The sequence below is a fragment of the Oncorhynchus mykiss genome, chromosome 1 (assembly GCF_013265735.2).
Source record: "Oncorhynchus mykiss isolate Arlee chromosome 1, USDA_OmykA_1.1, whole genome shotgun sequence".
Lineage (NCBI taxonomy): Eukaryota > Metazoa > Chordata > Actinopteri > Salmoniformes > Salmonidae > Oncorhynchus > Oncorhynchus mykiss.
This window is the reverse complement of record NC_048565.1, coordinates 47,973,917-47,986,866: the sequence shown is the minus strand read 5'-3', so window position 1 is coordinate 47,986,866 and position 12,950 is coordinate 47,973,917. Positions and strand designations below refer to the sequence as shown.

The window sequence follows — 12,950 nt, the reverse complement described above, 5'->3', positions numbered from 1 at the left end:
CTTTTTTTGGTTCCAGGCAGAACCCTTTTTGGTTCAGGTAGAACTCATTTGGGTTCCATGTAGAAACCTCTGGGGACAGGGTTCTACATGTAACCCACTAGGGTTCTACCTGGAACCAAAAGGGTTTAACCTGTAACCAAACATATTTATTCAAAGGGTTCTCCTACAGGGACAGCCGAAGAACCCTTTAAGGTTCTAGATAGCACCTTTTCTTCTAAGAGGGTAGAGTCTAGTGAGTGTGCATAGAGCCAGTGGAAAATAATGAAGATAAATAAATAAATAATAAAGGGAGCAATGTAAATAGTCTGGGTGGCAATTTGATTAACTGTTCAGCAGTCTTATGGCTTGGGGGTAGAAGCTGTTCAGGAGACTTTTGGTCACAGACTTGGTGCTCCGGTACCCGCTTGACGTGTGGTAGAAGAGGGAACAGTCTATGACTTGGGTGCCTGCAGTCTTTGACAAGTTTCAGAGCCTTCCTCTGATACCGCCTGGTATAGAGGTCATGGATTGCTGGAAGTTCGGCCCCAGTGATATACTGGGCCGTACGCACTACCCTCTGTAGCAACTTGCGGTCAGACGCCGAGCAGTTGCCATACCAACCAGTGACGCAACCTACCACCGCCGTGTTGCAGGCAAACTTAATGACGGTGTTGGAGTCGTGCACAGCCACGCAGTCGTGGGTGAACAGGAAGCACAGGAGGGGACTTATCTGGTTGTGTGTGTGCGTGCGTGCGTGTCTTTTGAGATCTTATTAAGGATTAAGGAGCTATAAAAATGACATCTATTTGCCCTGGCCTCTGTTCTCCTGCTGATGCCAACAACTCAGTGCAGTCCTTGGCATGCCCAGTGCCCAATGTAGAGTAGCTAGCCCTTGTCAGTTATACTTTGTGAGTAACCAAATAGTGATCACTTCACATAGCCTTCGAACTATCCTTTTCTCAGGACCCCACTGATCCCTAGTCCTTTCCCCTCTGTCCTCCCCCTCTTGTCCTGTCTTTTGCCATGAACGAAACAGAAGTACTCACCTTTAGCGTTGACAAACAGAATCCAGCAGAAGTTGAAGACTTCAGCGACGGTGCAGGGATGGCGCCTAAATCAGAATAAGTCAGCAGTCAGTCTGGTCAAGGAGACTGACCGCTGTGCTCAGAGATCTCACGATCTGGCTGGCACCAGGATAGAAACAATTCCATTTGTACATTCTAGCCATTTAGCAGATGATCTTATCCAGAGCAACTTACAGTAGTGAAGTGAGTGCACACATCTACTTGACTTTGTTCAAGACCGGTCAAACTATTGTAGAAAATAGTGATGTGTCAGAACTTCATAGCGAGCTACAGTATCAACAACTAACTCACCTCTGTTTGCGGCTCCTGTGGACTCTGGGTGGGTCGTCAGAGGGTGCCTTAAAGATGGCTTTGAATATGGGGATATATTTCTTGAAGATGACGGCGGAAATTGTGAAATTCCTCTCCAGCTTCTCCGTGCTCTGGCAAAAGTCTTGGGGCAGACTTGCCATGTCCTGCCATTTCTTCATCTTGTTAAAGAACTCAATGAGGCTGCAATCAGAAACAGGGCAACTGTTTGAGAAATGACAGTATTTTCCAGTTCAATAAATTATATATTACATAGGACAGTCATGTTGTTAGTAGATGTGTGGTTCCTTGATCAGCATTACACAAATAACCAGGTTGTAATCAGAATCCAAGAACTAAGCAAGAAACCATATGGACTGTTATGCAAATCTATGGAGGACTTTGTGTGAAAGTCCTTTAGTAAGTTATATATGAAGTGGGGCACATTTAGGGCCAGTTTCCTGGACACAGATTAAGCCTAGTCCTAGACTAAGAGGCACGTTCAATGTATAATTTCCATTGAACATGCTTTATTAGTCTAGGATTAGGCTTAATCTGTATCCGGGAAACCGGACCATAGGGACTAGTGCCTGGGCATACGCACCTTTGTTCTGAACAGCTGAGGATCCTGGTCAGAGAGACATAGTTTCCCTCCGCGGTGCCCTTACCCACCGTTGGTATGGCTGTCCTGCAGGCCACATAGAGAGCACAGGCTAACCAGTGTAGCTCACTGCCCTGTAAGAAAGGGGGATGAAGAAAGAGAGAGGGGGGGTGTTACTTTTTCTGTCCCAGGCTCTATCTCACTATTAAGGATACCAGTTAGAGCTGGTGGGGCCAGAGAGGAGATATGCCATGTTAGAAATTCTCCCCTCTAGTGGTTTCTTCTGTAATCCTTGTTCCTAATTTTGTGTCATACCACCTCCAAATAAACCATACACAGATACAGTAGATGGCTAACCCTTATGAGGAAAGGTTTGTGAATAAGGCACATGCACAATGCAGACTTTATTATAACAACCCTGATATTCATAACTATACCATATTTAAAAAAAATATCAAGTAAGCTGGATCATTCAGTGTTAGGACCAAAGAGCAGCGCCCCCTTTTCTAGACCAGGGGTTGCCAACTTAGAGGGTGCACCCCCCATATGGGGCGGCAATGTTCCGCGGGACCTTCCTTGATTTGAGGAGTAATTTTTTGTTCGTTTTTATACTGATCTAAAAATAATAAATAAATCTACGATGCTTTAAGCTAAAAACAAGAGGTGAAATGAGAGAGGAAGACTTGACTCTAATGCACATGGGGGAATATATTTGTCTCAATGTCATTCAGAAGCTGAGCAACAACCTTCTAAAGTCAAGGAGTCAAAGAAATGGGACTTTGTATGGGAAGCAATCTTATACAATGTGTGACTCTGTCGCTATCAATTGATCTATTCACTTTATGTAAAAGAGGATATGCATCATTAAATAGAGGGTTCATATCAATTATCTTAATAAACATACTTGGTAGCGGAATAACATTTGGGGAAATAGGGTCTAGAGTTTATTTACAGTAAGCGTCATTAAAGAGCCTACCTAAATAAAGAGCCAACCTAAAATATGTCATCATGTCTTGTTAAACTATGTAGTTTGCAGGAAATTAGCTTCAAAAACAAAACCCTTTTCCTTGGTCCCTCAAATAAAATAAAAAAATTAAGCTGGTGGTGTATTTAGTATAAGGTATCTCGATAAACAAAATGTTGTAGTGACATTTTTTAAATGTGAAAAAGGGCGCCCTGGGGGGAAAAAGGTTGGGAACCTCTGACCCCAGTTAACCTTGTCCTATTCTAAACCATGAGATTGGTCCGCCTCTAAAACTGACGCAGACCGGTAAATTCAGACCGGTAAACTCCTCCCCTTTCCACAGAAAAATATAACAAATAATGGAGTTTTATATCAAATATTTATGTAAAACTACAAACGTAATACAAGCTGCGTCTTTAAATATGAAATGAGACGACGTAAAATGTCGGTCGTGAAAGGTAGAGGCAATGCTATTCTGCAAGTGAAGCCTGTGGTAAACCGGTTGCCAAAATGGCTATATGTATATTACTGTACAATATACAAAGCAAAACATATTTACCTCTAATGTGTAATTTTTGCTTATGTTTTCGTAGCTCTTCCATGCTTCGTTGCTCGCCTCCTCGTCCATATTCAAAGCTCGACAGAGATCTTCAAACCCCTGCCTTGTTTTCTGCAAAAAGTCTTCCTCCTCGTTCATTTTGACTGTTCCAAAGTGTACACAGCAAATAGATTCGGGTCCAAATTACAACGCAGTTGTAGAGTTGCAGAGTCGACTCAAGCGCGGTTTGTTACAACGTACATATAAACAATGTTACTATTCGTATTGTGCGATCCAATATACAGTGGGTGCTATACAGTGTAGCCATTTAAATGTCCTTTGAGTGAAAGCTACTATCTTGCGTAGCAGATTACGCAAAAGACTTGCGTAGAGCACATGAGTGATAGAAAACGTGACATTGTTGACGGTATTTGCTTGGTGAATACGATATCAACCGTACTGGGGGTTTCCGCCCACAAAAAATGCGTTTCCAACGTTTAATGGATGAATACCAGTCATTCAAAACAATAATACTTCCGGATGATTATATCATTCATACCAGTTTTTTGTGAGATTTTTTAATCATTCATGCCATGTTCAACAACGTAAACCAAACCACTGGCGATTTTAGCATGTTTGGTGGCGCAAACATATATATTTTTAGACGCATGTCAGCAAAGCCATTACACCACACAACACTAAACAATACATGAATTGCCCTATAACGGTGACAAACGGTACCCACAGACTGTTAGGCCCTACATAAAGCTGTCCCAACGGCAGAGTCCCAACAGCAATCCCAACACCTTACCAATGCCTTGCCTTGTCTGGCAGCTAAACAGTTCATTCAGCCTCATTTACTGCCCTTTAAAAAAACATAGCTGATATGGCTGACTTGCTTAAACAAATGTGGTTTCTACTGACAATTGAGATGTAGAAAATATGGCATAATGAGACGAGGCAACGCATCATTTCGATGAAGACATTAATGAGCGAGCTAGGACGGACATAGTAAATATAACTATTTGTTCATCACTTTTGAAACAAACTGTGACAGAATTCAGAACATGGAACATTCTTACAGTATTCTTCCTGTACACCAAGTCAGAACCGTAGGATAAATAAAGTGGGTATATACGCAGACAATGAAAGCTCTTACAATATTCGATGATTACATTTCTCTAAAACAGGCTATAGGCTCCATGTGCACCAACAAGTCAGGACAGTAGGCAAAATTAAGAGGGGAAAAGGACCAAATTATTAGGGTGAGGCTACTAACAGTTTACTACACAACATACACTTAGCATCACTTTCTTAGCTACAGTATACAGTTGAAGTCGGAAGTTTACATACACCTTAGCCAAATACATTTAAACTCAGTTTTTCACAATTCCTGACATTTAATCCTGGTAAAAATTCCCTGTTTTAGGTCAGTTAGGATCACCACTTTATTTTAAGAATGTGAAATGTCAGAATTATAGTAGAGAGAATTATTTATTTCAGCTTTTATTTCTTTCATCACATTCCCAGTGGGTCAGAAGTTTACATACACTCAATTAGTAATATTTGGTAGCATTGCCTTGAAATTGTTTAACTTGTGTCAAATGTTTCGGGTAGCCTTTCACAAGCTTCGCACAATCATTTGGGTGAATTTTGGCCCCATTCCTCCTGATAGAGCTGGTGTAACTGAGTCAGGTTTGTAGGCCTCAGTGCTCGTACACGCTTTTTCAGTTCTGCCCAGAAACTTTCTATGGGACTGAGGTCAGGGCTTTGTAATGGCCACTCCAATACCTTGACATTGTTGCCCTTAAGGCATTTTGCCACAACTTTGGAAGCATGCTTGGGGTCATTTTTCATTTGGAAGTCCCATTTGCGACCAGGTTTTAACTTCCAAACTGATGTCTTGAGATGTTGCTTCAATATATTATCCACATAATTTTCCTGCCTCAAAAGCCATCTATTTTGTGAAGTGCACCAGTCCCTCCTGCAGCAAAGCACCCCCACAACATGATGCTGCCACCCCCGTGCTTCACAGTTGGGATGGTGTTCTTCAGCTTGCAAACCTCCCCCTTTTTCCTTCAAACATAACGATGGACATTATGGCCAAACAGTTCTATTTTTTTTCATCAGACCAGAGGACATTTCTCCAAAAAGTATGATCTTTGTCCCCATGTGGAGTTGCAAACTGTAGTCTGGCTTTTTATGGTGGTTTTGGAGCAGTGGCTTATTCCTTGCTGAGCGGCCTTTCAGGTTATGTCGATATAGGACTCGTTTTACTGTGGATATAGATACTTTTGTACCTGTTTCCTCCAATATCTTCACATGGTCCTTTGCTGTCGTTTTGGAATTGATTTGCACTTTTCGCACCAAAGTACGTTCATCTCTAGGAGACAGAACGCGTGTCCTTCCTAAACGGTATGACGGCTGCATGGTCCCATGGTGTTTATACTTGCGTACTATTGTTTGTACAGATGAACGTGGTACCTTCAGGTGTTTGGAAATTGCTCCCAAGGCTGAACCAGACTTTTTTCTGAAGTCCTGGCTGATTTCTTTTGATTTATCCATTATGTTAAGCAAAGAGGCACTGAGTTTGAAGGTAGGCCTTGAAATACATCCACAGGTACACCTCCATTTGACTCAAATGATGTCAATTAGCCTATCAGAAGCTTCTGACATCATTTCTGACATTTCTGGCACAGTCAACTTAGTGTATGTAAACTTCTGACCCACTGGAATTGTGAGACCTTGAATTGTAAGTGAAATATTCTGTCTGTAAACAATTGTTAAAATAATTACTTGTGTCATGCACAAAGTAGATGTCCTAACCGACTTGTCAAAAATATGGTTTGTTATCAAGAAATTTGTGGAGTGGTTGGAAAACGAGTTTTAATGACTGAAACTTAAGTGTATGTAAACATCCGACTTCAACTGTATCTCCCTGGCATATTACATCATTTATGCAGCTTCATACAATGCATTTTTGGACACACCTTGTTGTGCTAACTTGAACAGGAAAGTGGCGCCGCGGACCTTCGTGGACAAATGTTGCCATCAAACTTTGTCATAAATCTGTCATTCTCTGCATTTATGATGCTTTCATGACAACTGTAAACTCGGAAAAGAACAAGGTCGAATCATGAGGACGTCAGTGATATTAGGTACATTTCATATTCGCAGGTATTAGGTACATTTCATATTCGCAAATGGTTCTAATTCAAAACCTAACTTAAATGATTTTAAACAATATGGCACTACTTGAACTAAAATGAAAAACAAAAAGGCACTTCAACTTGTATTTTTTATTTTAGTTTTATTTAACTAGGCAAGTCAGTTAAGAACAAATTCTTATTTTCAAAGGCGGCCTAGGAACAGTGGGTTAACTGCCTCGTTCAGGACCACAGATTTTTACCTTGTCAGCTCGGGATTTCCATCTTGCAACATTTCTGTTACTAGTCCAACACACTAACCACTAGGCTACCTGCCTTATCATTAATGATTATGTTTGTTTAGGATCTCTGGCAATGTAAATAGTTTATGTATGCTTGTTTGCATGTAAATATTCCTATTTTGTTTGTTAATATTTGTTTGCTAATAAAAAAAAAGAAAGAGGCCCGAGTTCCTGACTTGCAATTCCGAGTTGGATGACCGTTCAAAACATATTTTCCCATTAGGAGCTAGTTGTTTTCAGAGTTCCCAGTTGTCTTGAACTCACTGAAGTCAGATTTCCCAGTTCTGAGTTGAGCGCAGCAGCATGGATTTGGATTGACAACATTGTGAATGTTGAATGTTTATCCTTTTAAGCTTGGATAGAGACCCTTAAACCCAGACTTCGGACCACACACCCACTCCACTGAATAGCAGGCTAGTGATTTCTTTGCAGCGCTTGCAGTTAGCCACTGATTCCTTCCAAACCACTCATTGTTGAATGTGCGATTTCCACTTGTGTAATGTTTATGTCCAATGGGCGATGAGCACCGATACGTTTTATCTATAATTTCTATTTCTATTCATTATTTCTCTTCATATGACAAGGATTACAAAGGATTTGCCAGTAGATTGTCGATTTGATTCATGACGTTGACATGATCAGTCCAATCAAAGCTACTGTAGATATAACGTGATTTGACATTTTATCTGTGGCCAATGACCTTGAGCCTTCTTGGGATGGGCACTTCTAATGTAACTCTATGGCAGCACCCAAGGGGCTTGAATTTTCGGGCTCTACCCTTAGATTTGGATGTGATGTAGTGTCCGCATGAGTGACAGAACACTGAGCCAATGACGGCTCAACCAGAGAACATTACCAACTCCTACTGACCTGCCCTGCCACCACAGAAACCACTGCTGCATTTTGGAGCTGCCTTACTCAAGAAAGCAAAAAATAGACCATGTTTGTATGCGGCTTTATAACTATGATTTATTTTATTTTTCCCCGTTGTTTGCAAACTGCCCCAGCTGCCCTGAATGACGGGTCACCACTGCGTAAAATATAAATCCGATAACTTTCCCAATTCTTCTGCCCAATAAACCAGATTGGTGTTAATTTGTAGCAACTACCACCACGTGCCAGTCAACACATTGTAACAACTATGTTGTAACAACATGCAGCTAGGCAGATTGAAATGCTACAATGTAACAAAAAAAACTTAAACAATGAATCCTCTTGTAGAGATATGCGTTTCTTTTGTTGCACAGCATTCCCTCTAATTTAACCTACATTGTTAAAAAATGGCATCTTCTTTCTTTGGCAACTCCTGGTTGAAAAACATGCCACTGCACACAGCACTGCCCCCTAGATTAGATTCCTATGCAATCAGTGGCATGGGAAAGGATTGCATTTTCTACACAGTGGATGCATATTACTTTTTAAAATATAGTCTTAGATGAGATGCATCAAATGAACACTAGATGGTACTGTAGTGTAAATCAACATCCCTTTCATAACCACAAAATACTTTTTCAGGTTTTGGATACCATTCTTCTATGGTGTAATCAACACTTAATTCGCTTACAACTACAAGCGTTGAGCAGAATGTTAGGATTTTGCTTATAGGACTATGATCCTCTTTTCAAAGGGCTTCATAACACACATTAGTGGACACTCAATTGCCTTGACCTCTGGGGGCAGATATTTAATATGTCACAGGGAATTGAGCAAATGTTATCAGAGCCAGTGAACCCTGCAATATTAAATCCTGCCAAATACTTCACATGCCAAAAGGATGTTTGCAAATAGAGGTTGTTCTGGCAATCATTAAAACTAAACAAATGGTTAGGAATCAATATACAACAAAATAAGGTAATTTAGAAACTAAACTCTTTATTATTCTAACACAGGTAAAAATAAGATATTTCTCAATGCTTTGGACATTCTACAACTCTACTGAACACCCTCATTTCAGATATAAAATATATTTTTGAGGTACACGTTTTCACACTCCGTACATTACTCCTGCTTCGTGCTAATTATCCAATTATAACCAGAGCCAATGTCACAAGGCCATATAAATACACAGTTTTTTACCAACACAATTTCACACATCACGCCACTGACATGGAGTGCCATACTGCCTCGTAAAATAATCCCTTTCAACTATAAAAATATATAAATGAAATACATTACCTAAATACAGTATAATTTGCAAATGATTCATTTGCATACATAACAGTATCAGAACATAGAAAAGTGTGTCCATAGACCACATTAGCCATTACACATTCCAAGTTTTACTTCTTGTAGCTCCCGGGAAGAAATAAGTGAAGTGATGAATGCTTGTGTAAGCAGCAGTAAAATTTATTTCTAGCAGTCGGCTGGTGGGAGGAGCTATAGGAGGACAGGCTCACCGTAGATGCTGGAATTGAATTAAATCAAATATATGGAAACCACAAGTTTGACTCCGTTCCATCCCATCCATTACAATGAGCTTGTCCTCCTATAGCGCCGCCCACCAGCCTCCACTGATTTCTAGTGTCACAGCTGTGATTTGGTGAAGCATTTTTATGTGATGAGTAACCTTGTCTGAGACCAGAAGACTTGTGCTAGCTAATGCCTAGGCTTTAGCTCAATGAGCTGATGCAGTCTTGTGGTGTGCAAGGCTAAACACCCAAGTCGTTCACACTAGTAAAATGTCCGTTGCGAGTTAACCCTCTGCCTTTTGTTCCAGTGAGGAGAGGGGCGTGTAGTCATGGTCTGCGTCCTCCATGATAGACTGTAGTGCCTCCAGTCCCTCTACAGACACACACAGACTGCCCACCACCACACTGTTGTCCTGCACATCCACAACTACACACTCAGAAAGAGAGACAAAGGGGGGGGAGTGGAGAGGGAGAGGAAGTAAAAGTCAAATAGAAGGAGCGAAAGAGAGAGAGTGATAGAGAGAGATGCACACATAAAAAGAGGGGATTGGGGGTGAGAAAAAACACAAATGTTTTACTTCCTGTTGCACAAGTTGACATAAAGACACAGTTTTCTACACAATATGCATACACAATACTCACTGTTCAGGCTGGTCTCAATCAGGTCTTGCTGTTGCTCCAGGATGTCAGGGATCCTGAAGAAGGCCACGCCTACATCTTCACACTCTTTCTCCTGCTCCTCCTCCTCCGGTGGCTCGCTCACCACCGTGAACCTGATACTGGCCAATCACAACACACCAGAGGTCAGACGGGACCAATCACAGCAGGTTAGTGGTCAGGCAAGGTTAATATGTAATCTCTGGAACGGTGTGTACATTTCTAGAGCTACAGACTGTCATTTCTAGAACCGTTCGGTCTACAACAGTCCTGTCCTCATCTTCTTGCCTTCCATCACCAGCGACACCATAGAGAAGCACATAACTCATCACTATCTGGTCTATTCATTTAGGCTATTTTCTAGTTGACAGTAATGTTGCATAATGTTAAAGGGAAATCTCAGCTACGCCTCCTTTTTTACTACCAGCATGCATGCGCATGCAATGCAAACGACACACACTCTTAACAACCTTTTTCTTACCTTTCCATTTGGGGGTTGCGTCCCTCTAGCACCCCCCTTAGAATCTCCCGTCTGGACTTGTTGTTCTCTATGTCCACATGAATCACTGTCAGGAGAAACAAGGCATGGCTTACTGAATCACATCTGACACTCCAAGTACACACACAAACAGACTCAATGGAGGAAACATTTCAGAGTTGCTCCATCAAGCCTGTCAGTTTCTCTTTAGCTACTTAATCTGTAGCCGAAATCCTACACTGGCAAGGGCTCAGTAAGAGTGACTGAGTATTTGTGTGTGTGTGTGTGTACACACAGTGGGGCAAAAAAGTATTTAGTCAGCCACCAATTGTGCAAGTTCTCCCACTTAAAAAGATGAGAGGCCTGTAATTGTCATCATAGGTACACTTCAACTATGACAGACAAAATTATTTTAAAAAATCCAGAAAATCACATTGTAGGATTTTTAATGAATTTATTTGCAAATTATGGTGGAAAATAAGTATTTGGTCAATAACAAAAGTTTCTCAATCCTTTGTTATATACCCTTTGTTGGCAATGACAGAGGTCAAATGTTTTCTGTAAGTCTTCACAAGGTTTTCACACTGTTGCTGGTATTTTGGCCCATTCCTCCATGCAGATCTCCTCTAAAGCAGTGATGTTTTGGGGCTGTTTCTGGGCAACACGGACTTTCAACTCCCTCCAAAGATTTTCTATGGGGTTGAGATCTGGAGATTGGCTAGGCCACTCCAGGACCTTGAAATGCTTCTTACGAAGCCACTCCTTCGTTGCCCAGGCGGTGTGTTTGGGATCATTGTCATGCTGAAAGACCCAGCCACGTTTCATCTTCAATGCCCTTGCTGATGGAAGGAGGTTTTCAAACACATGGTTTCCAGTAAGCCATGCCTTGTTTCTCCTGACAATTAGTCATAATGTCTGGAACGGCATCAAACACATGGTTTCCAGTAAGCCATGCCTTGTTTCTCCTGACAGTTATTCATAATGTCTGGAACGGCATCAAACACATGGTTTCCAGTAAGCCATGCCTTGTTTCTCCTGACAGTTATCAGAATGTCTGGAACAGCATCAAACACATGGTTTCCAGTAAGCCATGCCTTGTTTCTCCTGACAGTTATCATAATGTCTGGAACAGCATCAAACACATGGTTTCCAGTAAGCCATGCCTTGTTTCTCCTGACAGTTATCATAATGTCTGGAACAGCATCAAACACATGGTTTCCAGTAAGCCATGCCTTGTTTCTCCTGACAGTGATACGTAATAATGTCTGGAACGGCATCAAACACATGGTTTCCAGTAAGCCATGCCTTGTTTCTCCTGACAGTTATCATAATGTCTGGAACAGCATCAAACACATGGTTTCCAGTAAGCCATGCCTTGTTTCTCCTGACAGTTATCAGAATGTCTGGAACAGCAAACACATGGTTTCCAGTAAGCCATGCCTTGTTTCTCCTGACAGTGATACGTAATAATGTCTGGAACAGCATCAAACACATGGTTGGTTATACCAATCCACCCATTCCGCTCCACTCATTACCACAAATCCGTCCTCCCCAATTAATGTTCACCAACCTCCTGCGGTGTGTGTGTGTGTGTGTGTGTGTTCAGCATTTGTGAGTGTGTGTGTGTAGGCGCTCTCTGGTATTCCCTTACCATTGCTGTAGTTGTAGTGGCTGGTCTTACCCGGCGAGGGTTTGGGCAGGGACAGTGGCGTCTCTTCAGAGGGCATGTCCAACAGGGAGTACTCTACAAACAACCTGACCACACTACAGTCTGCTGCTGCCCGCGACTCAGGCCTCAGGCTCAGAGACACGATCTCCACGCGCACGCGCTCCGAAGGCTGCAGAGACAAACAGGACGCTGTAACGTAATAAGACTCGGTGACCTAACGCCACTGGAATCATAAAGGGTGGGTCATCATTTAGGCTTTAGCCGCGGTGGGATTTTGGAAAGTCTATTGGCTAATATTCATGCTGTGGATCCCATTTACTAGGCTGATGGGTCTATAAGAACACACGGTAGAATCTTAACCTACCAGGGCAGTAATGACTGAAGATTTCTAGATGATCATATACTGGAGATGATTTGGAAGCGGTCCGACATAATTGTACTGAAACATAAACTACTAAAATAATGAGTCATCTAAAATAGCTACGTCAGTTGTACATGTACTTTAAAATAACATCCTTAGCAGGTGTGAGAGGAATGTGCAAGTAACTCACTTGCAGAACAATCGCTCCACCTCCTTCCAGATAGATGATCAGTGAGAAATCTTTTTTTCCTATCCATCAACAATAATAATGCAGCTAATATTGAACTGGATATCATATCCGTACAGTTCAAATCAACACCATTAATGATGAATGAATGCTTGTGTTTTGTGCTTCCAATAAAGAATCAATAATCCCATCTGACAAACTGGTTAAAGATGATCAGTAGAGAACCTTGGCACAGTAAATATACTTACAGCACTAGAGGTTTGTCCCAACAATGGTTGGCAACATAA

At 41.6% G+C, this 12,950-nt stretch overlaps 2 protein-coding genes across 6 annotated transcripts in view; both read right to left on the bottom strand.

The window, feature by feature from the left end:
• LOC110524199 (retinoblastoma-like protein 2) overlaps positions 1–3,821 on the bottom strand; it is a 30,301-nt gene extending 26,480 nt beyond the window's left edge. For all 3 annotated transcript variants that reach the window (XM_021603625.2, XM_021603636.2, XM_036979097.1), the window contains exons 1-4: positions 3,477–3,821; positions 1,957–2,087; positions 1,356–1,556; positions 1,026–1,090 (exon numbers count right to left, since the gene is read on the bottom strand). In XM_021603625.2, the coding sequence (XP_021459300.2) occupies positions 1,026–1,090; positions 1,356–1,556; positions 1,957–2,087; positions 3,477–3,614 (535 nt within the window). In that variant the 5' untranslated portion in view covers positions 3,615–3,821. The remainder of the gene's footprint in view (positions 1–1,025; positions 1,091–1,355; positions 1,557–1,956; positions 2,088–3,476) is intronic.
• Positions 3,822–8,561: 4,740 nt separating this feature from the next.
• rpgrip1l (RPGRIP1 like) overlaps positions 8,562–12,950 on the bottom strand; it is a 28,841-nt gene continuing 24,452 nt past the window's right edge. For all 3 annotated transcript variants that reach the window (XM_036979084.1, XM_036979077.1, XM_021603604.2), the window contains exons 23-26: positions 12,098–12,284; positions 10,450–10,534; positions 9,954–10,090; positions 8,562–9,738 (exon numbers count right to left, since the gene is read on the bottom strand). In XM_036979084.1, the coding sequence (XP_036834979.1) occupies positions 9,596–9,738; positions 9,954–10,090; positions 10,450–10,534; positions 12,098–12,284 (552 nt within the window). In that variant the 3' untranslated portion in view covers positions 8,562–9,595. The remainder of the gene's footprint in view (positions 9,739–9,953; positions 10,091–10,449; positions 10,535–12,097; positions 12,285–12,950) is intronic.